Source organism: Salmo salar, chromosome ssa10, assembly GCF_905237065.1.
Source record: "Salmo salar chromosome ssa10, Ssal_v3.1, whole genome shotgun sequence".
NCBI classification, from domain to species: Eukaryota; Metazoa; Chordata; class Actinopteri; order Salmoniformes; family Salmonidae; genus Salmo; species Salmo salar.
Window position 1 is genome coordinate 24,406,080 of NC_059451.1, and position 25,154 is coordinate 24,431,233.

General features: G+C 44.3%; 1 protein-coding gene and 1 non-coding gene across 2 annotated transcripts in view; one reads left to right on the forward strand and one right to left on the reverse strand.

Annotated features, from left to right (window-relative positions):
- Nucleotides 1-25,154, forward strand: part of LOC106613838 (F-BAR domain only protein 1) — a 41,179-nt gene that overhangs the window by 4,110 nt on the left and 11,915 nt on the right. Inside the window, exons 2-4 of the mRNA XM_045688608.1 lie at nt 9,576-9,628; nt 22,711-22,802; nt 24,492-24,566. Coding sequence (XP_045544564.1) covers nt 9,602-9,628; nt 22,711-22,802; nt 24,492-24,566 — 194 coding nt within the window. The 5' untranslated portion in view covers nt 9,576-9,601. The remainder of the gene's footprint in view (nt 1-9,575; nt 9,629-22,710; nt 22,803-24,491; nt 24,567-25,154) is intronic.
- trnaa-ugc (transfer RNA alanine (anticodon UGC)) lies at nt 7,980-8,053 on the reverse strand. The gene has a single exon. It is a non-coding gene; the product is annotated as a tRNA-Ala (tRNA).

Genomic DNA, 25,154 nt, shown 5'->3' on the forward strand with positions numbered 1-25,154 from the left:
TCCATATGGGTGGGACTGGGAATGAAGACATGTGAAATGGAGAGGTTTCAATTAGATGAAGAAATATGTACCAACTTCATGGCCTCTTGCCAGTTGACTTCTTGAGTAGTTAGGTATGTATTTCACTAAGCATTTTATATTTCGTAAAGGAATGTTTATTTATGAGTTGCACTCTGAAAACGCTACCTACCTTTCTGTCTTTGTTCGTTTTTCATTATGGAGATTTCTATCAGCTTTAGTTTGACCAGAGGCAGAAATTCACTTGATAATCATGGTGGGAAATATGGGTGGGTTGATGTCAGGCTTCTAATCAGGTACCTATTGAAGCCAGTAAAGCATCCCTTTAGTCTGAGAACCTCTGCATCTGAAGCCATAACCATCCAGCTTCTCTGGAGAGGTGAGTTGAGTGCTGCTTGCTCCTGCTGGCCCCAGCAGGTCTCTCAGGCAGCAGCAGGTAGGCCCTTAATGCTGGAGATAACACAGAGCTGAACAGAGGAGGCTTTGCTTTGACCCTCATCGGCCTGTTGATCTGGGGCCAGGCTGGCACCTCAGCAGCCACTCTCTCTACCCGCTGCCATCATCAGGTCCCTGCTAGCTCTCCTCCCAGAACCGAACAGAGACGCATCGCAGCCTTTCAGGGGCTGAGCCGAGGCTAGGTGATGGATGGTGTTGGACTGGGCTATCATTGCGGCAGGCTTCAGATGTGTCTCTGTTCTGTTCTGGGAGCAGCAAGGAGGGAGAGCATAAAGGCAAGGTCAGGGGGAGTAAGAGCCCTACTTTGCATTTAGATTTGAAATGACTGTGTGTGTCTCTGTGTTGTGCTGTTGATTAGCTCAAATTCTGATCATAGCCTTCCTGCAGAGCCGTCCGCCTCAGCCTGCGAGGAAAATACCACATCAATATCAGGGGGCTAACTCTGCTCTTCAATCGGAGCACTCAAATCACACATTTTATGTCACCGGCGAAAAGAAGCCTCTCAATCTATCCTTAAAGGGATACTTCGGGATTTTGGCAAGGAGGCCCTTTGTGTACTTCCCCAGAGTCAGAGTTCATCGGACTCTGGGGAAATAGATATAGGGCCTCATTGCCAAAATTCCCGAAGTATCCCTTTAAGGATTTTCTGTCCTCATGATCTAGCTGGCTCCCTCTCTCTCCCTTCTCAGCTCACCCACACAGTATTGTGCTACTGTATGCTGTATTAATTAATTATGGAGATCCCCTGCCTGTAATGTAGGCTACGGAGCCGCTGGCCGTGGCCTCCCTTTGATCTTGCCAAGCAGGGCAGAGCTGGGAGGCAGGAGGCAGGGCCTGGGCCTGTGCAGCCGCTGGCCATGCTGCTAAGCATAGGGTCTCTAGCAGATGGAGCTCGCTGGCCACCAGTATGCACCATGGGGATGGCTGCTGGCTGCAGGAACAGACCTCACTCTATTCTGTGTTACTGGTCCACTTCAAGCTGTGGTAAGTGGACCAGTGATAACTAAGGGGAGCTCAATATTAGGATTACCAAGTCGGGTCGAAATGTGTCACATGGTGTTGACATGGTGGCTGATGTCAAATCTGTTTAGCGTAATTCCATATAATATGGATGTTGCTGTTTGTGTTGCAGTAGACAAGGAGGAGAGCTCTGATGTTGTTCAGCACCTCATTTTATCAATTATGTTTCTAATCTGGGTCGCCCAAAAGCACATGGTGACCCAAAATAAAACACTGTGAAGGAGATGAGGGAGCCTTCTTGTGTAGACATTTGGATCTACGTATTATTACTTTTTTCAGGTCTCAATTAGCAGCTGGACTATGCAAATGTATTGATTTGTGTGTTGTTGTTTTGAATGTTTTGTTACGCCCTTGATGCCTTGTACACAGACATCCATTCATTCTGAATGGATCGCCAGTGCTCACCATGATGTCATTCTCTGCTCAGTGGCGGGTCTGTCTGTGCTGGAAGTGATGCCTGGCAGGCTGGCTCAGTGTTTTAGACTGTCCTGGACCCTATGATATGCTACAGGGGACAACAACACATTCAGCTCCAATGGAAGGGCATGGAGGAGAGCATACTTTGGTTCTGCCTGATGATTCTGCTGCTGCCTGGGTAGAGGAGGGAGAGAGCATTTTACACAAGCAGAGGTTTGTTCATGTGTGTGCAGCTTGATGGTGTTCTAGTAATGATGTCAGAATTGATGCAGCAACACCACATTACATCAAGCTAGTGAATAGGGCAATGAATGATTGCATGTAGGCTACATCCTACCATACCCTTATCTGTACATTATGCTTTGAATCTATTCTTCCATGCCCAGAAATCTGCTCCTTTTACTCTGTTCCAAACGCACTAGACGACCAGTTCTCATAGCCTTTAGCCGTACCCTTACCCTACTCCTCCTCTGTTCCTCTGGTGATGTAGAAGTTAACCCAGGCCCTGCAGCGCCTAGCTCCACTCCCATTCCCCAGGCGCTCTCATTTGTTGACTTCTGTAACCGTAAAAGCCTTGGTTTCATGCATGTTAACATCAGAAGCCTCCTCCCTAAGTTTGTTTTATTCACTGCTTTAGTACACTCCGCCAACCCGGATGGCCTAGCCGTGTCTGAAGCCTGGCTTAGGAAGGCCACCAAAAGTCCTGAAATTTCAATCCCTAACTATAACATTTTCCGACAAGATAGAACGGCCAAAGGGGGCGGAGTTGCAATCTACTGCAGAGAGAGCCTGCAGAGCTCTGTCATACTATCCAGGTCAGTGCCCAAACAATTCAAGCTTCTACTTTTAAAAATCCACCTTTCCGGAAACAAGTCTCTCACCGTTGCCACTTGTTATAGACCTCCTTCAGCCCCCAGCTGTGCCCTGGACACCATATGTGAATTGATTGCCCCCATCGATCTTTCAGAGTTCGTGCTGTCAGGTGACCTAAACTGGGACATGCTTAACACCCCGGCTGTCCTACAATCTAAGCTAGATGCCCTCAATCTCACACAAATTATCAAGGAACCTACCAGGTACAACCCTAAATCCATAACCATGGTCACCCTCTTAGATATCATCCTGACCAACTTGCCCTCTAAATACACCTCTGCTGTATTCAACCAGGACCTCAGCGATCATTGCCTGCGTGCGTAATGGGTCCGCGGTCAAACGACCACCCCTAATCACTGTCAAACGCTCCCTAAAACACTTTAGCGAGCAGGCCTTTCTAATCGACCTGGCCCGGGTATCCTGGAAGGATATTGACCTCATCCCGTCAGTAGAGGATGCCTGGTTGCTCTTTAAAAGTGCTTTCCTCTCCATCTTAAATAAGCATACCCCATTCAAAAAATGTAGAACTAAGAACAGATATAGCCCTTGGTTCACCCCAGACTTGCCTGCCCTTGACCAGCACAAAAACATCCTGTGGGGTTCTGCATTAGCATCGAATAGCCCCTGCGATATGCAACTTTTCAGGGAAGTCAGGAACCAATACACTCAGTCAGTTAGGAAAGCTAAGGCTAGCTTTTTCAAACTGAAATTTGCATCCTGAAGCACTAATTCCAAAAAGTTTTGGGACACTGTAAAGTCCATGGAGAATAAGAGCACCTCCTCCCATCTGCCCACTTTACTGAGGGTAGGAAACATTGTCACCACCGATAAAACTACGATAATTGATCATTTCAATAAGCATTTTTCTACGGCTGGCCATGCTTTCCACCTGGCTACCCCTACCCCGGCCAACATCTCAGCACCCCCTGCAGCAACTTGCCCAAGCCCCCCTGCTTCTCCTTCACCCAAATCCAGACAATTTGGACCCTCTCTTTCTAAAATTATCCCCTAAAATTGTTGCAACCCCTATTACTAGCTTATTCAAGCTCTCTTTCATATCTTCTGAGATCCCCAAAGATTGTAAAGCTGCCGCGGTCATCCCCCTCTTCAAAGGGGGAGACACTCTAGACCAATACTGTTACAGACCTATATCCATCTTGCCCTGCCTTTCTAAAATCTTCAAAAGCCAAGTTAACAAACAGATCACCAACCATTTCGAATCCCACCGTAACTTCTCCACTATGCAATCTGGTTTCCGAGCTGGTCATGGGTGCACTTCAGCCATGCTCAAGGTCCTAAACGAAATCATAACCGCCGTCGACAAAAGAAAGTACTGTGCAGCCGTCTTCATCGACCTGGTCAAGGCTTTCGACTCTGTCAATCACCGCATTCTTATGACTGCCTCGCCTGGCTCACCAACTACTTCTCAGATAGAGTTCAGTGTGTCAAATCGGAGGGCCTGTTGTCCGGACCTCTGGCAATCTCTATGGGGGTGCCACAGGGTTCAATTCTTGGGCTGACTCTTTTCTCTGTAAAAATCAATGATGTCGCTCTTGCTGCTTGTGATTCTCTGATCCACCTCTACACAGATGACACCATTCTTTGGACACTGTGCTAACAAACCTCCAAACGAGCTTCAATGCCATATAACACTCCTTCTGAGGCCTTCAACTGCTTTTAAATGCTAGTAAAACTAAGTGCATGCTCTTCAACCGATTGCTGCCCGCATCCTCCCGCCCGACTAGCATCACTACTCTGGACAGTTCTGACTTAGAATATGTGGACAACTACAAATACCTAGGTGTCTGGTTAGACTGTAAACTCTCCTTCCAGACTCACATGAAGCAGCATACCACCCTGCATCCCACTGCTGGCTTGCTTCTGAAGCTAAGCAGGGTTGGTCCTGGTCAGTCCCTGGATGGGAGACCAGATGCTGCTGGAAGTGGTGTTGGAGGGCCAGTAGGAGGCACTCTTTCCTCTGGTCTAAACAATATCCCAATGCCCCAGGGACACTGCCCTGTGTAGGGTGCTGTCTTTCGGATGGGACGTTAAACAGGTGTCCTGACTCTCTGAGGTCATTAAAGATCCCATTGCACTTATCGTAAGAGTAGGGGTGTTAACCCTGGTGTCCTGGCTAAATTCCCAATACCGTCACGGCCATCTAATCATCCCCAGCTTACAATTGGCTCATTCATCCCCCTCTTCTCCCCTGAAATTATTCCCCAGGTCGTTGCTGTAAATGAGAATGTGTTCTCAGTCAACTTACCTGGTAAAAAATAAAAAAATCTCCAATCCAAAATTACATCTAGAATCGGCTTCCTATTTCACAACAAAGCCTCCTTCACTCATGCTGCCAAACATACCCTTGTAAAACTGACTATCCTACCAATCCTTGACTTCGGTGATGTCATTTACAAAATAGCCTCCAACACTCTACTTAGCAAACTGGATGTAGTCTATCACAGTGCCATCCATTTTGTCACCAAAGCCCCATATACTACCCACCACTGTGACCTGTATGCTCTCATTGGCTGGCCCTCACTACATATTCATCGCCTAACCCACTGGCTCCAGGTCATCTATAAGTCTGCTAGGTAAAGCCCCGCCTTATCTTAGCTCACTGGTCACCATAGCAACACCCACCCGTAGCACGCGCTCCAGCAGGTATATTTCACTGGTCATCCCCAAAGCCAACACTTCCTTTGGCCGCCTTTCCTTCCAGTTCTCTGCTGCCAATGACTGGAACAAATTGCAAAAATCACTGAAGCTGGAGTCATATCTCCCTCTCTAACTTTAAGTATCAGCTGTCAGAGCAGCTTACCAATCACTGTACCTGTACACAGCCAATCTGTAAATAGCACACCCAACTACCCCTTCCCCATATTGTTACTTACCCTCCTGCTCTTTTTCACCCCAGTATCTCTATTCTCTACTTACACATCATCATCTGCACATCTGTCATTCCAGTGTTATTGCTAAATTGTAATTATTTTCGTCCATGGCCTATTTATTGACTTAACTTCCTACTCTTCTACATTTGCACACACTGTACATAGATTTTTCTATTGTATTATTGACTGTACGTTTGTTTATTTCATGTGTAACTCTGTGTTGTTGTTTTTGTTACACTGCTTTGCTTTATCTTGGCCAGGTCGCCGTTGTAAATGAGAACTTGTTCTCAACTGGCCTACCTGGTTAAATAAAGGTGAAATAAAAAATATTAAAATAAAATGTAATTGCAATTGTGGTTAACAATTGTGCTGAGACTGTTCTGATGAACATAGGCGTTCGTCCATATCACGGCCAGCTCTCTAATGGGTAGTGCTCTGCCCACTGTGCCCAGATGTGGCAGTCACTGTGGTGACTCACAATGGCTCTGGAAGCATTGTTATTGGCAGGGAGGGTAGTGGGCACTGCAAAATGGTCTGACATAATTACCTCTGCTCCTCTCCCTGCCACGTCAGGTATGATGAAGTACAGTGTGACAGACTGTAGCTACAGGAGCTACTCTCCCTGTCGCTGTCCTTGGAAAACACCTACAGTTACGAAAGTTTGGCGAGACACGTTATAGATGTGTTAGACCTCAGAGAGAGGATTTATCTAAAGGTCACTGCTATCATCACATGCATTTTAGAGCTCTACTGCTGTATCTCTGTTATTTAGTGTAGGAGAGTGTGTTGATTGGTGGTTGCTCTCTCTTCAGTTCTCTTCCATTTCTCTTGTTCACCTGTTCGCAGTTTGTTCTCTGTCAAAACCTTAGGCCCCTCTGTTCTCTTACTTTTCCCTTGTTTCATCCTCCACCTACCCACCCTGTCTTTCTCTTCTTGACTTCCTCTGCTGCCAGTGACACATGGGACCGTTAAGATCCTAGCAGACCGTCTTCACTAGATTCTTGGACGTATCATTACTTTGACCCATTTTCTCTCTTCTCCAAGATGGAGGAGGTATATCTCTGGCGTTGCCATTTGTCAATGAAGATGGCTGTGGGAGTAAGTCAATTCCCTCCCAGCCTCATGCCCTAACAGAGATGAGCTGAAAGAGGGTGGTGTGGCGATATAAGGACCACGCAGGAGCCTCTGCTGAACTGTCAACCCAGAGAGAAGAATCTGCCAGTAGTCCCACTCCAATGACCTCCATCACAGTGAATAGAGAGGGAGGCTGAATATGGGTGGAGAGATAGATGCCAGTTATTTACTGGCAAAACAAGAGGAAGGGACAGTTGGTGGGGGGGACTGGAAATGCCTTTTTTTATAAGCCCTAGTTTTTCATGGCAGGTCATCTAGACTAGAGCCTGGGCTCTGTGCTGATATGGCTTCTTCTCTACTGCTGTATGCTGGTGATAGCCTAGCGCAGCCCTGGCTGTGGTCCTAGACTAAACCACCACTAGCCACACTCTCACAATCAGCAGAGGAGCCGGCAGAAGCCCAGCCCAGTCCAGGGTGGAGGTAGCACGACGCATTACTGTATAAACTCACTAATACTGAGCTGTAAAGACACCGAAAGGAACGAACGTTAGGCCTACTGGACATATGCTAGGCTGGCTAGCCTATTATTGTGTCCAGTCAAGTGTATCCTTTAACCCACAAGGTATTCCTGGGTGCTTTCCATTACTTTACCCGAAAATATATTTTTTTAATGTGCTTTTTTTAATCATATTCCATATCAGTCCACCCACATCTGTTGAGGCTCTCGGCTGTGGAGAATGCCTCTCTCTGACCCTCTGTGAGTCAGCGTGTACCAGATGGTTCCAACTTCCACAGCAGCCCACCATGATCCGCTTCAGCCTCAGTTCTTTTGGAATATTAATTAACCAGAGGAATCCCAATGCACAACACTGTTGTAGTCTTTGTTTACCTCTGAGTAGAGGTGTGATTTCTGTAAAGGTCAGGTTGAATCCTGATCAAGTTAGCTGAATGTCATCTATTCTAGCCACTCATCCGTCTCTCCTCAGCAGCCCTGTGTGAAGCCTGGCACGCGATGCTTGTCCCTCACCACCACCAGCCTGAGATCCAGCTAACAGCCAAACAGATCCCTCTGTCTTACTGATTCCACCACTGCCATGTCTCCTCTTCTCACCCTGGGTCTGTGTTGCATAGAACATTTACATTTTAGTCATTTAGCAGACGCTCTTATCCAGAGCGACTTACAGTAGTGAATGCATACATTTCATTTCATACATTTTTTTCCCCCGTACTTGTCCCCCGTGGGAATCGAACCCACAACCCTGGCGTTGCAAACACCATGCTCTACCAACTGAGCCACACGGGACCGAGCAGAGTGGGAACTTGGTAGCTGGCTACAGCGTGTCACTTTCAGCCCTGAGCCACGCTGCCAAACAACTCCAAGCACTGAGTTAATTAACGGGGTGTGAGAGGGAAGGTGTGTGTGTGTGTGTGTGTGTGTGTGTGTGAGAAAGAGAGCGCTTTTCGTGTGTGTTTCCCTGTCGAACACAAGGTCGCTCTGCCTGAGCTAGGGCCAGCCGCTCCTCTGTACCAGCAAAGATAAAGCCCTCTCTCCTCTCAGCAGAATAATAGGAACCTACAGCCAGGCCTGCCCTGGGGAAACACTGGGACTGCAGGGTCACCCCACACACACACACACACACACACACACACACACACACACACTCGTACGCGCTCACACTCATTCACCTTTGCTATGTGCTTGGAAGCTCTTCCGGCTACTATTCTTCATGATGAGCAGATAGCTAGGAGCTACTTGAGCAGGAATGAAATCCCCCACAGCAGTGTGGGAGGGTGGAGAAACGCTATAGGGGGTCAGAGGGTGTATGTGCAGCTGTTGCTATGTTTCCTCCTGCCTCCCATAATCCCTTCCCATAGAAGCCCATAGTCACAATTCTCACTTCACAGTCAGAGAAGAGACCATGGTTCCTGTTGATTCATTGTGTTGTGGAGGCTCTTTGTGTGTGACCTTACCTTAGTATACCTTCTGGGAGGTGACTCTGGGGGATGGTATTAGAGATGTGGCTATTGGCTAGAGACCCGTAGCCTCTCAGCTCTCTACTGCACACACAGACAGAGTGAGTGATCACACTGTAGAGATCTTTATTCATCTTGATAAGGCACACTCTCCTTGGTGGCTTTGTCAGAGCTCTCTCTCACTCTCTCTTCTCACTCTCTCTCTTCTCTCACTATCTCTTCCCTCGCTCTCTCCCTCTTCCCTCGCTCGCTCTCTCCCTCTTCCCTCGCTCGCTCTCTCCCTCTTCGCTCGCTCGCTCTCTCCCTCTCCCCTCGCTTGCTCTCTCCCTCTTCGCTCGCTCTATCCCTCCTTCCTCGCTCGCTCTCTTCCCTCGCTCTCTCTCTCTCTTCCCTTGCTCTCTCTCTTCCCTCTCCTCTCTGTTCTATCTCTTTGAAGGGAACTGTTAAACCCTGGCTGTCCCCTCAGGACACTGGTCTTCATTAAACTAAATGTGTCTATTGTTGCCTTGCCTACACCAGCTTGTTTTTAATAAGACTGCAACAGAAGTTTCTACTTTATTCTTTATACACTACAGTGTCTCTGTCTGTTTTGGGCCTGAGAGGAGGCTTTTCACCTAACCCAATTTATTGTTACAGTGTCTGTACAAGGAGAGATTCAGCCCACAGCTAGAGATCAATAACAATTCAGCACAGGGAAAACAACAATTCATTTGTAGAGTTGTCTCATTATTGGTGTGAATGTTGGTTCAGTGCCACCGGCTGACTCTGGTCACTGATACAGAGGAGAGCTGAGGGCTGTATCCTCATTTCTGTCCTGTCTCTAACGCTTTCCTCCCTCTCACGTATTTACAGATCCCTATAAAACTCTCTGAGTGAAGATGGCTTTCTTCAAGAACAACTTCTGGGTGAGTCTATTTGGTATATTATATTCTATGAGGATCATTGGCAGCTCAACATGGAGAGGTGAAAATCAGCAGTCAGAGATAGGGTTATGTAACGATTAGACAATGTTTTATTTTATTTGTCCATTATGCATGCAAACGTTAGACCCTTTTACCGCTCATTTCTATACAGATTGCAGAAGCTAATAAAAACCCAAACACTCACAAATTGTATGTGACCGAAGCAATAATAGGCTTGCCTTTTACAGTTAAGTATAATGATGAACAACTTTTGTACAGCATTATATATTTAAAAAAAACTTTATTTAACTAGGCAAGTCAGTTAAGAACAAATTCTTATCCACAACTACCAAAAGGCTAAAGGCCTCCTGCGGGGACGGGGGCCTGGAATAAAAAAAACTACAATATAAATATAGGACGAAACACACATCACAACAAGAGAGACAACAAGGGAACACATATACTTAAAGGGGACAAATACATGTAGGCTGGCAGAACAATTCCAGGCTATTCCCCTGAATCACATATGAGTCATGACACCTTACTTTCTCAGTAATTCATCTGTGAATGATACTGAACCACCACCATGATGCACATGTTGCACTCTACCAGTCTCCTGAGTGATCTCTCTCTCTCTGGCTTTCTCTCTCTCACGCTTTCTTTTTCTCGCTTTCTCTCTCTCTCTCTCTCTCTCGCGCTTTCTCTCTCTCGCTCTCGCTTTCTCTCTCTCGCTCTCGCTTTCTCTCTCTCGCTTTCTTTTTCTCGCTTTCTCTCTCTCTCTCTCGCGCTTTCTCTCTCTCGCTCTCGCTTTCTCTCTCTCGCTCTCGCTTTCTCTCTCTCGCTTTCTTTTTCTCGCTTTCTCTCTCGCTTTCGCTTTCTCTCGCTCGCTTTCTCTTTCTTTCTCTCTCTCGCTTTCTCTTTCTTTCTCTCTCTCGCTTTCTCTCTCGCTTTCTCTTTCAATTCAATTCGCTTTATTGGCATGACGTAACAATGTACATATTGCCAAAGCTTATTTTGGATATTTACAATATAAAAATAAATAAAAATGAGAATCAAAATTGTCAATGGGACAACAGTAACAACAATAACCAAGGGTCAGAATAACCATACATTCAACAATAACAATAGCCATACAGTAGAGTACATGTGCAGGTTGATTGGTCTGTCAGACACTGTCCCTCAACTTATGGCAGGCAGCAGTGTAGTGCGCTGCCAACACACAGCTCTCTGCGTCCTCCCCCAGGGTTTCAAATTTGGGGAAATGACACTCTCTAATTTTTTTTTATTTTTGACATTTTGTCAGGAAATGCAGCTCTGTCTCAGGTTCTGCTGTGGTGCAGTGGTTGCACAGCCTTTCCTCTACAGTGAGACAGGTTTTCCTGTGTCTACCCTTCTCAATGGCAAGGCTGTGCTCACTGAGCCTGTACTTTGTCAAGGTTTTTCTAAGGTTTTGATCAGTAACCATGGTCAAATATTTAGCCACGGTGTACTGTCGATTTAGGGCCAGATAGCGCTGCATTTTGCTTTGTGTTTGTGCTTGTGTTTTCCAATAAGCAATGTAGTTTTGTTTTGACTGTGTTGTAATTTGGTTTATTCTGATCGATTGGATGTTCTGGTCCTGAGGCTTCAGTGTGTTAGTAGAACAGGTTTGTGAACTCAGCCCCAGGACCAGCTGGATGAGGGGACTCTTTTCTTTGCTCAGCTCTTGGCATTGCAGGGCTTGGTAATGATATGAGAGGGGGTCACTGTATTTTACATGTTTCCAAAACTTAATTGCTCTTTTTTTAGTTTTTATTATTAGTGGATATTGGCCTAATTCTGCCCTGCATGCATTGTTTGTAGTTTTCCTCTGGACACATAGGATAATTTTACAGAACTCTGCATGCAGGGTTTCAATGGGGGGTTTGTCCCATTTGATGAAATCTTGTTTTGCAGGTGGACCCCACACCTCGCTGCCATAAAGTGCAATTGGTTCAATGACATATTCAATTCGTTTTAGCCAAATTTTAATAGGTATTTCAATTTGAATTAGCTTTTTAATGGTGTAGAATGCCCTGCGTGCTTTCTCTCTCAGTTCATTCACTGCCTCATTAAGGTGTCCAGTTGAGCTTATTTTTAAACCTAAGTAATTGTAGTGTGTACAGTACTCTATATATGTTGTACCAATTGAGAACTTTGGTCTAATTCCCTGAGATCTGGATCTTCTCTGGAAAATCATTATTTTAGTCTTTTTGGGGTTTACTGCCAGGGCCCAGGTCTGGCAGTACTGCTCTAGCAGGTCCAGGCTCTGCTGTAGGCCATGTGCTGTGGGTGACAGCAGGCATAGGTCATCTGCGAAGAGTAGGCATTTAACTTCTGAATTGTGGAGACTAACACCAGGGGCTGAGGATTTTTCTAGAATTCGTTAATGTAAATATTGAAGAGTGCAGGGCTCAGATTGCAACCCTGACGAAGGCCCCGCCCCTGGTTAAAGAATTCTGTTCTTTTCTTATTAATTTTAATGCTGCACGTATTGCCAGTATACATTGATTTAATTATGTCATATGTTTTACCCCCTACACCACTTTCAATAACTTTGTAGAACAGTCCTGTATGCCAAATAGAATCAAATGCTTTTTGGAAGTCGATAAAGCAAGCATATATTTTGGTATTATTTTGGTGGACTTGTTTATCTATCAGGGTGTGTAAGGTGTAAATATGATCAGTTGTGCGATGTTTTGGTATAAATCCAATTTGGCTTTTACTCAAGACATTGTGCTTATTAAGGAAGTTTAGAACTCTTACATTGATGATACTACAGAAAACCTTCCCCAGATTACTGTTCACACAAATGCCTCTGTAATTGTTAGGGTCAAATTTGTCTCCGTTCTTAAAGATTGGGGTTATGAGTCCTTGATTCCAGATGTCAGGGAAATAGCCTACACTCAGGATCAAATTAAACAGTTTTAATATAGCCAATTGAAATTTTGCACTAGTAAGTTTGAGCATCTCATTTAGGATGCCATCAGGTCCGCATGCTTTTTTAAATTTGAATTAAACTCTCTCTCTCTCTCGCTTTCTCTTTCTCTCGCTTTCTCTCTTTCTCGCTTTCTCTCGCTTTCTCTCACTCTCTCTCTCGCTTTCTTTTTCTCGCTCGCTTTCTCTCTCTCTCGCTTTCTCTCTCGCTTTCGCTTTCTCTCTCTCTCTCGCTTTCTCTTTCTCTCTCTCTCGCTTTCGCTTTCTCTCTCTCTCTCGCTTTCTCTCTCGCTTTCTCTCTCTCTCGCTGCTCTCGCTTTCGCTTTCTCTCTCTCTCTCGCTTTCTCTCTCTCTCTCGCTTTCTCTCTCTCTCGCTTTCGCTTTCTCTCTCTCTCTCGCTCGCTTTCTCTCTCTCTCTCTCGCTTTCGCTTTCTCTCTCTCTCTCTCGCTTTCGCTTTCTCTCTCTCTCTCTCGCTTTCTCTTTCTCTCTCTCTCGCTTTCACTTTCTCTCTCTCGCTTTCACTTTCTCTCTCTCTCTCTCACTTTCTCTCTCTCTCTCTTTCTCTTTCTCTCGCTTTCTCTCTCTCTCGCTTTCTCTCTCTCGCTTTCTCTTTCTCGCTTTTTCTCTCTCTTTCTCTCTCGCTTTCTTTCTCTCTTTCTCTCTCGCTTTCTCTCTCTCTCGCTTTCTCTCTCTCTCGCTTTCGCTTTCTCGCTTTCGCTTTCTCGCTTTCTCTCTTTCTCTCTCTCTTGCTTTCTCTTTCTCATTCTCTCTCCCCCTCTCTCTCGCTTTCTCTTTCTCACTCTCTCGCTTTCTCTCTCTCTCGCTTTCTCTTTCTCACTCTCTCCCCCTCTCTCTCTCTCTCTCTCTCTTTCTCTCACTTTCTCGTTCTCTCACTTTCTCTCTCTCTCGCTTTCTCTCTCTCCTCTCTCTCTCGCTCTCTCTCTCAATCATAGAACTGAGGTTGCTTAGGCTGCTTGGTCTCCTTAGTGATGGTGGGAGTAGGGGCACAGAGTTAATTCCTGACACACAGATCAACACACATCATCATACAATACCTGGAAAAGAAACCAACAGGAACCACATCAATATGTTAGAACCTGGACAGATACTGCAGAGAATAAGCATGACAGCAATGTACCACTGACTGTAACCCCCTAGTCTTAGAGGGATAGAAGGAGAGACTGAAACAGGCCAGGTGTTTGTCAGCTGCTCCTAGCGGTAATCTGTGTTCTGTGCTCCTCTGCACACCTGGCTGAGCTATTTCATGTGTGCCCTGGTTCTAATACACCACTCTGCCAATTCACCGTGAAGGAGGGATATTTGGAGGAGGAAGCTGTGCCAAAAAATGTAACTAAAAGTCCAGTAACAATTGGGTCTGGCAGCGAGTCAGGAATTTAATATGGTTAGGGAAATGAGATTCCTATCATTAAGAGGTTTTTTATAGGTCGCAATATTTAGAGAATCTAAAGTTAATTGTTTTATTCATTCAGTTGTTGGGGGATATCTGATTATGATTTCCCTGTAACTCCCCATTCCTCATTCACTGTGCATCAGATAATGTGTGCTTGTTTGGTAGTGGTGGGGTTTGTGTGTCTTTGTATTTGTGTGTGTGTGTGTGTGTGTGTGTACATGAAGCCTCTATCTCTGTGATGCTGGAACCTCCCTGGCTCCATTATGTAGAGATGTGTTGTGTGTGTGTGACTGTGACCGAGGCAGAGTTGAGTGTGTTATTGTGAGGAGCAAGCTGGGCTGTCTGTCTGCTCTGCCAGCCTGCCTGCTGACTGATCAGCAGCAAGTCATGTGATCCTGCCTGCCTTTGTATGGCTGCAGGCAGCAGGGCCTCCATGCCTATGGAGGGGAGAGGATAACTCCTTTGTATGGAACAAAGGCAGGTCAAAGACGCTTCCCTCCAACCCAAACCAGGAGGGATGGAACTATTTCTCAGACAGTCTCCCATCAGTCTGTGTCCATAGGAATCCAATGTTGGCCATCTCACATAATGAAGTTGGCTTCTCTTACTTGTCATAGTTACGGTGTTGCTCTGATTCTCACTGCTTGGCATACAAGCTTTACTGTAAAGGAGCAACAAAGGACTTGTCTTCTAGCTCGAAGGGCTGTTGCATAACACAGTAGACACCAGCATCCACTCCAGTTTAAATCAGTTAACTCAGTTTGTCTCAGCCATGAGCTTAGTGAAGTATGCGTATGCATGCCGATGCCAGCTTTCTCTGGGATTGAATGGAGTCTCCAGGCGTGTGTGTCTGTGTGTGTGTGTCCCACTCCCCATTCAGTGATTCTCTTATGCCGACAAATTGCAGCGCTGTGCAAATTCAACCTTGAGGTAATTAGCGTGTAGAGACATCTGGGAGCTGCATATCGGGACAGAGCCTTCATTTCTGCTTGGATATCCAGCTCCAGCCCAAACCATTATATTTGCATGTATTCCACCCTTTCTTAATTAGTCAGTGGAGGGATGGAGGAGGAATACACATCTATCATAATTAGACATGTTCTTAATGAAGTCCTCAGTCCAAGTGCTTGACAGTAGAATGACTCCCTCCTCTCGGATGAAAGGAGAGTGTGTACAGTATGAGTGTTGTGCTCTGTTCAGTGCTTTCATCCCAAGACAAAGACATTAATGCCTGTTAAGTTCATGAGAATATGCCCCCCTGTCCAATTCCCCAGTGAGATGGCTGAGTGGGCATTCTCGCATTGAACAACATTAATCCTTTAATTGCACATTTTTGCCTAACAACAGTCCGTTCCTCCAGAGTCCAGACCCACTCATTTTATTTTATCTTTATTTAACTAGGAAAGTCAGTTAAGAACAAATTCTTATTTACAATGACGGCCTAGGAACAGTGGGTTAACTGCCTTGTTCAGGGGCAGAACGACAGATTTTTACCTTGTCAGTTCAGGGATTCAATCTAGACACCTTTCGGTTACTGGCCCAACGCTCTAACCACTAGGCTACCTGCCGCCCTGCACTATCATTAGGAAAACTATCAGGACTGTGTGTTGGATGTATCGTCCATGTCTTTTTATATAATTCATTGGTGTTCCCTGCTAGGCCTCATCTGGGCACAGTGTCTGTCTGTTCCAGGAAGTGTGCTCTGCTCTCCGAGGTGAATTTATACCCAGCCAATCATTCATCAGCAGAATGAACCCAGTGTTGCCTCTGCTCTGCTCTTCCCTCCCATCCACGTTGTGCCTGGCTGTGTCTCTGGGTCCCACGGGGCTCTGCGGTCCGGAGAGGGCAGATGTAAACACAGTGGCAGGGACGGATGGGTAGGAGAGTTATCTGAGGACACATGCTCTCCCCTGTCTCTTCACAACTTTCTCCTGTCTCTCTCCTCTCTCTACCTCTCTCTACCTCTCTCTCTCTCCTCTTTTTCATCATTTTTTCTCTTGCTCCTCTTCTCTCCATCTTTCCCTCTCCCTCCTTGTGGAGCTGTTATTTGCTTTGCTAAATTAGATTAATGGCAGCTGGATAGTCGCTCACTGTCCCGTTAGATAAAGAGCCATTTCAGGAAATTTGCCTTCAGGTTCCTGAGGCCAGATGCAAATGCACTGGTGATGGTAATAAAAGTGTGTGTGTGTGTGTGACTGCATTGTGCTCAGTCTCTGTCATGGGTTGGTCCTGCACTCGGGGTGTCACGTGTACCACAGAGCTCAATCCACCTGCCTGTTCCCCAATGGGGCACTGAAGCCATTAATCAAAGCAGCAACAGGACTGTGTGTGTTCTGATCTGAAGTGATGTTAGTGCAGTATAGTTCCACATGGATGCTGCTGGTCTCTCCCAGGCACTGTGGACCAGGTGATGGGTTTGTTCTGGGGACTCAATGACGATGTCCTTTTAGATGTGAAAGTAGTTTGACGGGATACTAGAGGCACATCATCAGTGCTGCTGACACTCGGCTGTGGGACCTATTGAGCCCAAAGTGCACCGTAAGCACTAAACCTCTGAGTCAGCTAGACTGGCTCTTTCCTCTCACACTGACCTTGGGCTATCAAGCCATTTCAACTATATTCTACTAGACCGTTATCAGAACATATCGGCCTATGCTATGTCATACCACACCATATTATATCTAACGCTGAGCATAGGACAGGATATGTTTCCTTTACTATCCAGGCTTGATAGTTGTTGATAGATGGACTGGCAGGCAGGGTTGTTTATGCTGCTGACCAGTGAGAGGACAGACCGGCTGTTCTGTACGCTGTGTGTCACTGTGTGACAGGTTTCACATGCCTGCCTGCCTTTCTGCCCGCTTGTATCACAGCACAAGAATGTTCTCCGACACCGGTCAGGGAGGGAACCGGTCCAGACTCTACTCTGGTCCACCGTAGAACCACACCGACACTGAGGCTGAGGAACTAAAACTAATAGCTGCAAACATGAACCTGGTCACTACCCGACCACACAGACTAGACTGACAGACAGAGCTTGTCAGTGTCTCATGGAGTACAAAGTCATCTCAGCCATGGTGAGAAAGTTGTGAGTTGTCATTGTAATGTTCTCTCTCTTGCATAAAAAAAACTCATCTTAATTGATTTAAAGGAGTAGGGAGGGGGACTGCATGAATCAGACAAAGAGAACTGTCAAAGACCATTGGCCATGGAGTGTAATATGAAACAGACCTGTGTGATGAATGATCTCAGAGGGAAGATGATGAGATTTTTCTCATGGATTTAACTCTTATGATATCTTTGGATGATAAGTTGTTTAGGGTGTGATACTGGCACACACATACACCATACCTGGGCAGAAAATAGTTGTATTTTTTTGTTTATTTGAAAAAAAAACGTTTCTACTACTCGAGTTAGTTGAATATAGTTTATATAGAGTTTCAACTGATATTCAAATACAGGTCTCAGAAAAACATATAATATTCGAAGGTATTTGAATATAATCAAGTTATTTGATAACAAACAAAAAAAATTATTTGATGGCTGCCAAATATTTGATGAAGAAACAAACATTAGAGTAGACTACTTTTGCAGCTTTAAAGTGATTATCACATAATGAGTAAGACATAAGGTAATTCAGTAACACTCGACATCAAGTTCTTTGGAAATTGCTTTAATTGCATAATAATGGAGTTATTACATAAGTGGAATAAGGAACAGTCACTATTCCTCTTCTGTACAGTAGTTACAAACTATCAGCTCATTCCTATGCAATTACCAAAGTGTTATGTAATAACATGAAAATAAAAAGTAACAAAATATGTCTACTAAAGATGCACTAACCATAAATCGCTCTGCCATTTCCTGGTTGCTAAAATTCTAATAGTTCACCTGATTTCAGTTTATGTGACAAAACCAGCAAGTGTAGTGTAGAGCCCTCCAACTCAACTCTGGACCTCGAAGCCAGTTCCACTGCATTTTTCATTGTTCCTCTGTAATCAGGGATTGATTTAGAACTGGGACACCAGGTGTGTGCAATTAATTATCAGGTAGAAAAGAAAACCAGCAGGCTCCGGACCTTGTAGGGCAAGAGTTGAGTACCCCTGGTGTAGAGAATCATTGTACCATCTAAACCGCCATGAAATATCTTGTCCATAACCAAAAATATTGTGTTTTCAGCTGTTTGAAGCTGGTGTACAAAACTGAAAGTAAAAGATGCAAAAATGAAACTTAAGAACGGGAAGCATAGAAATGGTGCCCATAGAACAGATGTACAGCTTCTTAGACTTACTTTCAATGAGAATGACAGATCTATAACACACATTTCAATGTGAATTTGGACGGTCACCCAAAAAGTTACATACTGCAGCTTTAAGGAAGCTAAATACCTCAAAACTGCCTTCTTGAATCAACTACAGCCAAGGTAGGTGGAACATGATGTTAATTTCTATTCTGAGTAAAATATTCCTTTAGATGGACAAAAAGGTAAAGAAGTTGTTTTTGCTAAGCATCCAACTTGCTGTTTGCAAATGGCTTTGAATTACTCTGCAGTATTTTCAGGTGTCATATAATTAATTGCAGCTTTCAACCTTTTCAGTGGCTTGTAGTTGAGCATCACAACTTATTTATACCTATCTGTACAAAATATCATTGGTTAATTGGTTTGACTTGATTATCTACTTGATTACTTGGGGCAATGGACATTCAGGAGAATGGACATTTACAAGATGTTCAAATATAAATGTATTGTGTAGATCAAATATGACTGTCAGATTTGAATAGTACAGGAGATTGTGTCTGTTCTATTCATTCTATTTCTATCTTCAACATGCAGTTACAGCCCTGATACAGCCCTGTCATTAGTTGAAGGCAGCCAATCCAATAGTTTCAGAAAAGTAATCACTTCCTGAGATCTGTATTCAAAAATATATTTTTTAAAGTAGTTGCTTTCTCAGATCTGTAATAAAATAGTTTTTAAAAAGTTGTACTTTTTTGTAAAGTAGTTGTAGTCCCCTCCAAAGTAACTTTGTTCCCCGGGAAAAATTATTACTTTCCACAAAGCATAGTTAAAGCTAAAACTAAGTTAAAACTATAGTTGTTCCAGGTCTGACACACACACACACACACACACACACACACACGGTGAAAAACAAGATCTGCCTATGTGCCCTTGAGCAAGGCATTTAACCCTAATTGCTCCAGGGGCGCTGTACAATAGTGACCCTGGCCGTGACCCCACTCCCTGCGGGTGTCTAAGGGGGAGTTGGGATATGAAGAAACACATTTCCATTACACACTTTATAACAGGACAAACATAAGCCCTCCCCCAAAAATGTATTATTATTACTACACACACACCTGTCTGTCACATAAATGAAAGAGCTGTCCTACTTCTGTCCCACTGTGTCTGTTAGCAGGGGAACTCTGTTGCTGGGACAATGAGCCATGGCGGGAATGATAACCCCCCCAAAAATCTCCCAGCCCTCTGGGAGGTCAACTTCTAATTAGCTAGCAATTATTTATCTATTCTGGAAACACAAAGGCATAAGAGTTGTTCATAAAGCCACCATATTAAATGTACCCCTGGTTTCATTAACTGATAAGAAAATCCACTGGGATTACTTTCATACTCATTTCTAAAGCACAAATGTGTCGATAATCGTCCGTCTCAGTTGAGACCAAGAGAGTCAAATGAGAATTAGGCCTCACCTTTTTAGTTTAGGCTATTTTGTTTCTGTGAAATAAGTCTGGGTGTTATTACTGAGTTGGTGTGGGACTTAAGCTCCTTTCACAGATAAAGATTTGGCAGTTAAACAGACTGAACAGTAGTAGCTTTATGTTGGCCTATTGTTTGTTTGGGGTTCCTCTTCTGAAAATCCCCTGTCACTCATCGTTACATTAATTGAATGGAAGACTGCTTGAGACCTGGTGGGTCTAATTTGACTATTTGCAAATATGTTTCAATGATCGCCTATGCCTTATTTGAATATACTGTAGGCTACTGTAAGTTTTAGATGCTGTATGTTTTAGATCAGGGTTCCCCAACTGGTGGCCCACGGGAAAAATTTGGCCCGTGGGTGATTTTATTTGTCTCCCGAAGTTTTCCAATTGTTGGACATAAAAGACTGTAAAAACACCAGCAAATCAGCTCCAAGTGATTTATAATTTAGGAAATCTGTTCCAAAGTATTCCCACGCATAATATAGAGATATACTACGTGGCAAAAGTAGCCTGCACGTCAAACATCTAATTCCAAAATCATAGGCATTAATATGGAGTTGGTCCCCCCTTTTGCTGCTATAAAAGCCTCCACTCTTCTGGGAATGCTTTCCATTAGATGTTGGAACATTGCTGTGGGGACTTGCTTCCATTCAGCCACAAGAGCATAAGTGAGGTTGGGCAATTAGTCCTGGCTTGCAGTCGGCGTTCCAATTCGTCCCAAAGGTGTTTGATTGGGTTGAGGTCAGGGCTCTGTGCAGGCAAGTTAGATTCTTCCACACCGATCTCGACAAACCATTTTTGTATGGACCTTGCTTTGTGCACGGGGGCATTGTCATGCTGAAACAGGAAAGGGCCTTCCCCAAACTGTTGCCACAATGTTGGAAGCAGAATTGTCTAGAATGTCATTGTATGTTGTTGCGTTAAAATTTCCCTTCACTGGAACTAAGGGGCTTAGCCCGAATCATGTGAAACAGCCCCAGACCATTATTCCTCCTCACCAAACTTTACAGTTGGCACTATGCATTCGGGCAGGTAGCGTTCTCCTGGCATCCGCTAAACCCAGATTCGTCCGTCGGACTGCCAGATGGTGAAGCGTGATTCATCACTCCAGAGAACGCGTTTCCACTGCTCCAGAGTCCAATGGCGGCAAGCTTTACACCACTCCAGCCAATACTTGGCATTGCGTATGGTGATGTTAGGCTTGTTTGCGGCTGCTCGGGGCATGGAAACCCATTTCATGAAGGTCCCACAAACAGTTCTTGTGCTGACGTTGCTTCCAGAGGCAGTTTAAAACATTGAAAGTCACTGAGCTCTTCAGTAAGGACATTCTTCTGCAAATGTTTGTCTAAGGAGATTGCACGGTGGTGTGCTCGATTTTATACACCTGTCAGCAACGGGTGTGGCTGAAATTGCCAAATCCACTAATTTGAAGGGGTGTCCACATGCATGTAGTGTATGTAATCATATACAAATGTAAGCAAGTTTTGAAATTATTATCTTTCAGTTAAATATTATCTCTTTGGGCTTCTTGCAGTCAATTTGCAGCCTACAAATTATTTGTAATTATTGCATTCACAAAGGCAATGCTACACCTGGTCAGAGACATGTACATTTTAGCGTAGTGAAGGGAACTATATACCTGCTTTGTGTTCAGGACAGAGCAGGGCAGCTCACCTTTCTCTGGCTTGGGTTACACAAAGACTGGTGCAGATGGGAGATGGAGACAAAGAATACGGCATAACTGCCCTTCCACAGAGAAGGAAAGGTTTTGGAGAATCACATGTGAATTAAAGTCTCTGTATTACCTAGTGTACTGTTGTTAAATAATCAAATGGGTTTGAACCCAAATCCTCTGATCCCTACTGAGGCCTCCATCCCACCACCACTCTCCTGTCTGTAGACAGATGTCTCAAAGCAACGACTGTGTTTGGTGTCTGTGACTTTGGGTGGTTGTGGCGTTGGCCTGCTCTTAGCCTCTATCCTGGACCCTTGGCATTCCAGGCATTCCCCTGCTACTTGGGAAAAAGTGTGTGTCCCTCTAGCAGGGTATTTATAGTGTTGAGGAGCAGCTGCTTGCCTGTCTGGACAGCCTCCACAACAGTTCCACTGTTGACATCAAAGTAGGTGCTTCAAGGTATGGGCTATTTTTAATTCTGCCTCAGTTAGCCTAACGCACCTGTTACGTGATAACTTTGTTAGTGTTGTATGTAGGGATGGAATCCCATCTTTGAAACAAGCACAGCTCCTGATTTTCTTTCCATGTGTGGCAATGGCTTCCTTATGCCAGTCTTGTAGAAAATAAAGACATCTGCACAAGGCTGGTAAGGTGCAGGACAAAAGGAAGAAAGCCTTTGGGTCTATGCAAATTCAGATGTATTCTATTGTAGCACAATACATCTAAAATGTGCATGGACTCTGTGGGAAGACTTCTTCAGCTTGGAAGAAAATTGCATTTTTGAAAACCACTCAGCTTATCCTGTCTGCCTTCCTCTGAAAGCTGGAGGAAGAATACATCGATTTTTGTTTCCTTAAACCAGTGTCATGATTGCTTGTGGTTCCCCTCCAACGAGAGAAACAAGAATACGTCCACAGTACTAAAGGTCATGGAAGAATACAAAATGACTTGTGTTTGTGTCATCACCTCCCAGGTGGACAGATAGACATTTCTGTTTTCTCCAACCATATGTTAAGCTTGGTTCTGGTTGCTTAACAACAAGAGAAGCGTCCACATCCACAATATTAGGACCATGATGAAAGAAGACCGTATTAGTTTTGTTTGTGTTCATCTTTCACCTCCTTTTTACCTTAACAATTCATGTTACTATGCGCCAAGGTCCTCAAGGAATAAGTAACAGAGAGAAGTGTTGATAGAATTTTATATGAAATGAAATGTATAATAATCACATCTCTCATATTGAAGAATCTATAAAGCTCACCCCATAGAGATACAGTACAATATTATTCTGTGGCTCACCCAAGGACTTTGTGTTTTTGCAGGGGGACAAGAATGCAGGTTTTGACTTGCTGTACCACAACATGAAGCATGGCCAGATTGCGACCAAGGAGCTGGCAGAGTTTGTCCGCGAGAGGTGAGGTGTTGTTTGGGCTGGAACGTGTGGGAGGGGTGGTACAGTAGTGATGGGATATAGGGGGAGGAGTGAGATGTTTCTCAATCCGTTTTTTATTTCAACTCATCAATCCATTTGAAAAAGTTAGTTTTCTAAATGTTCATTAAGGTTTTGAAGATTGCCGTTAAAAAGACTGATTCCAATACAGGACACAGGGCCTTGCCGTTTTCTTTCATTGTGACGTCTTTGATGGAGCCGCTCCTCTCCCCTGCCACCCTGCCCTCTAGACCAGCACACAGGAGTGTTAACAGACACACACACTCTCACACAAGACAAGTCACAGCCCACAAGACAAGGAGCTCCCTGTCTTACCACACACACATTTGCAGTAGCTGTGTTTTGCATGTTATCTGGGCACTCAGCTCAGGTAAAATGCTTCATTCTGAATAATCCTCCTCCTGGGTTGTTTTCCCTGCAGTCCTCTGTATTTATTCAATCTCTTAATGAGTCAATTATCTGGAAGTTGAAGACACATTACAGGGCTTTTCTTACAGGGTGATATATCAACCTGCACTGTCAGACCAATGTCATAATCTTGACTTTTATTCATAAGATCCGAACCACTGCACATTCCCCACAGGCGGGAGGAAATGTGGAGGCAACAAAGTGGCAGTCAGGAAATGAAATGAGACGTTGTAGAAAAGCTGTGTTTCCCTCAGGACAGACGGAGTAACCCATTGAGCTGATGGATTTCCCACACTCAGCTCTTCTCTCTGGGCTTCTAAAGCAATCTCTCGCAATCTGGATGGGGAAGTTCGATCTATTTAAAAGGACAATCTAGGAGTGGTTGATTAGAAATGTCAGATATTCACATTTTCTGTAGGCCTAGCTACCCATCTTCAGGGTGTACTACTTCTCTATATCATTTTAAAAAGGATTTCTCTGTTGCCGGGGGATTGTGAAACTGCAGCGATTTGTTTGTTTATTTCTTTGCTCTCTCCTCGTTGAGATGGGAGGGGGTTGTCCCCCCCCAGAATATACTGATAAACTTTTTTATTTTTCGCCGGACGACAGATGGTTATTAAAATGTTATGTTCCTCCTGCAAAATCAGACCATTTATTATTCAGATGGGCAACATTTGGGAAACATTTACACAGTACGGAAGCTAAATATTTATTTCCCTTTGCCTGGCTGTTTATACCCTATGTTTGCTCTTTATTATTCTCTGTACATAATAATATGATCTATTATGCTAGTAAGAAATCAAATCAAAGTTTATTTGTCACGTGCGCTGAATACAACAGTGAAATACTTACTGACAGGCTCTAACCAATAGCGCAAAAAAAGGTGTTAGGTGAATAATAGGTAGGTAAAGAAATAAAACAACAGTAAAAAGACAGGCTATATACAGTAGCGAGGCTATAAAAGTAACGAGGCTACATACAGACACCGGTTAGTCAGGCTGATTGAGGTAGTATGTACATGTAGATATGGTTAAAGTGACTATGCATATATGATGAACAGAGAGTAGCAGTAGCTAAAAGAGGGGTTGGCGGGTGGTTGGTGGGACACAATGCAGATAGCCCGGTTAGCCAATGTGCAGGAGCGCTGGTTGGTCGGCCCAATTGAGGTAGTATGTACATGAATGTATAGTTAGTGACTATGCATATATGATAGGGAATTACTCTTATCTATCTGTGGGTTCTCAGGGCTGCCATCGAGGAAACCTACTCCAAGTCCATGAGCAAAATGGCCAAGATGGCAAGCAATGGAAGCCCACTAGGGTGAGTAAATTAGATAACTATTGTCGTCAACATCTCAGTTTAGAGAGCAGTATTCTCATCATAATGAAATCAACTGTTCTATATTGGCAGGGTGCCTAGAGGATGTACAGTAGTTTGTCTGCATGATTAGGGTCTATGATTCTCTAGGGTCCATGATTACTGGGTCATAGGTCAGGGATGTGATCTACTCCATCATCCCAGAAATCTCTGCCTTCTTCACTTCCTGTGTGTGTTGTTTTGGGATGCTTTGGTTTGTTTAACTCTAGAAATGCACCATGAAGATGGACTTTAATATCATATTACCATTCAAACAAAATGTATGAAGTCACCTCTGTAAATGTACACTGACTATACAAAACATTAGGAACACCTGCTCTTTTCATGACATAGACTGACCAGGTGAATCCAGGTGAAAGCTATGATCCCTTGTTGATGTCACTTGTTAAATCCACTTCAATCAGTGTAGATGAAGGGGAGGAGACAGGTTAAAGAAGGAATTTTAAGCCTTGAGACAATTGAGACATGGATTGTGTGTGTGTGCCATTCAGAGTGTGAATGGGCAAGACAGAAGATTTAAGTGCCTTTGAA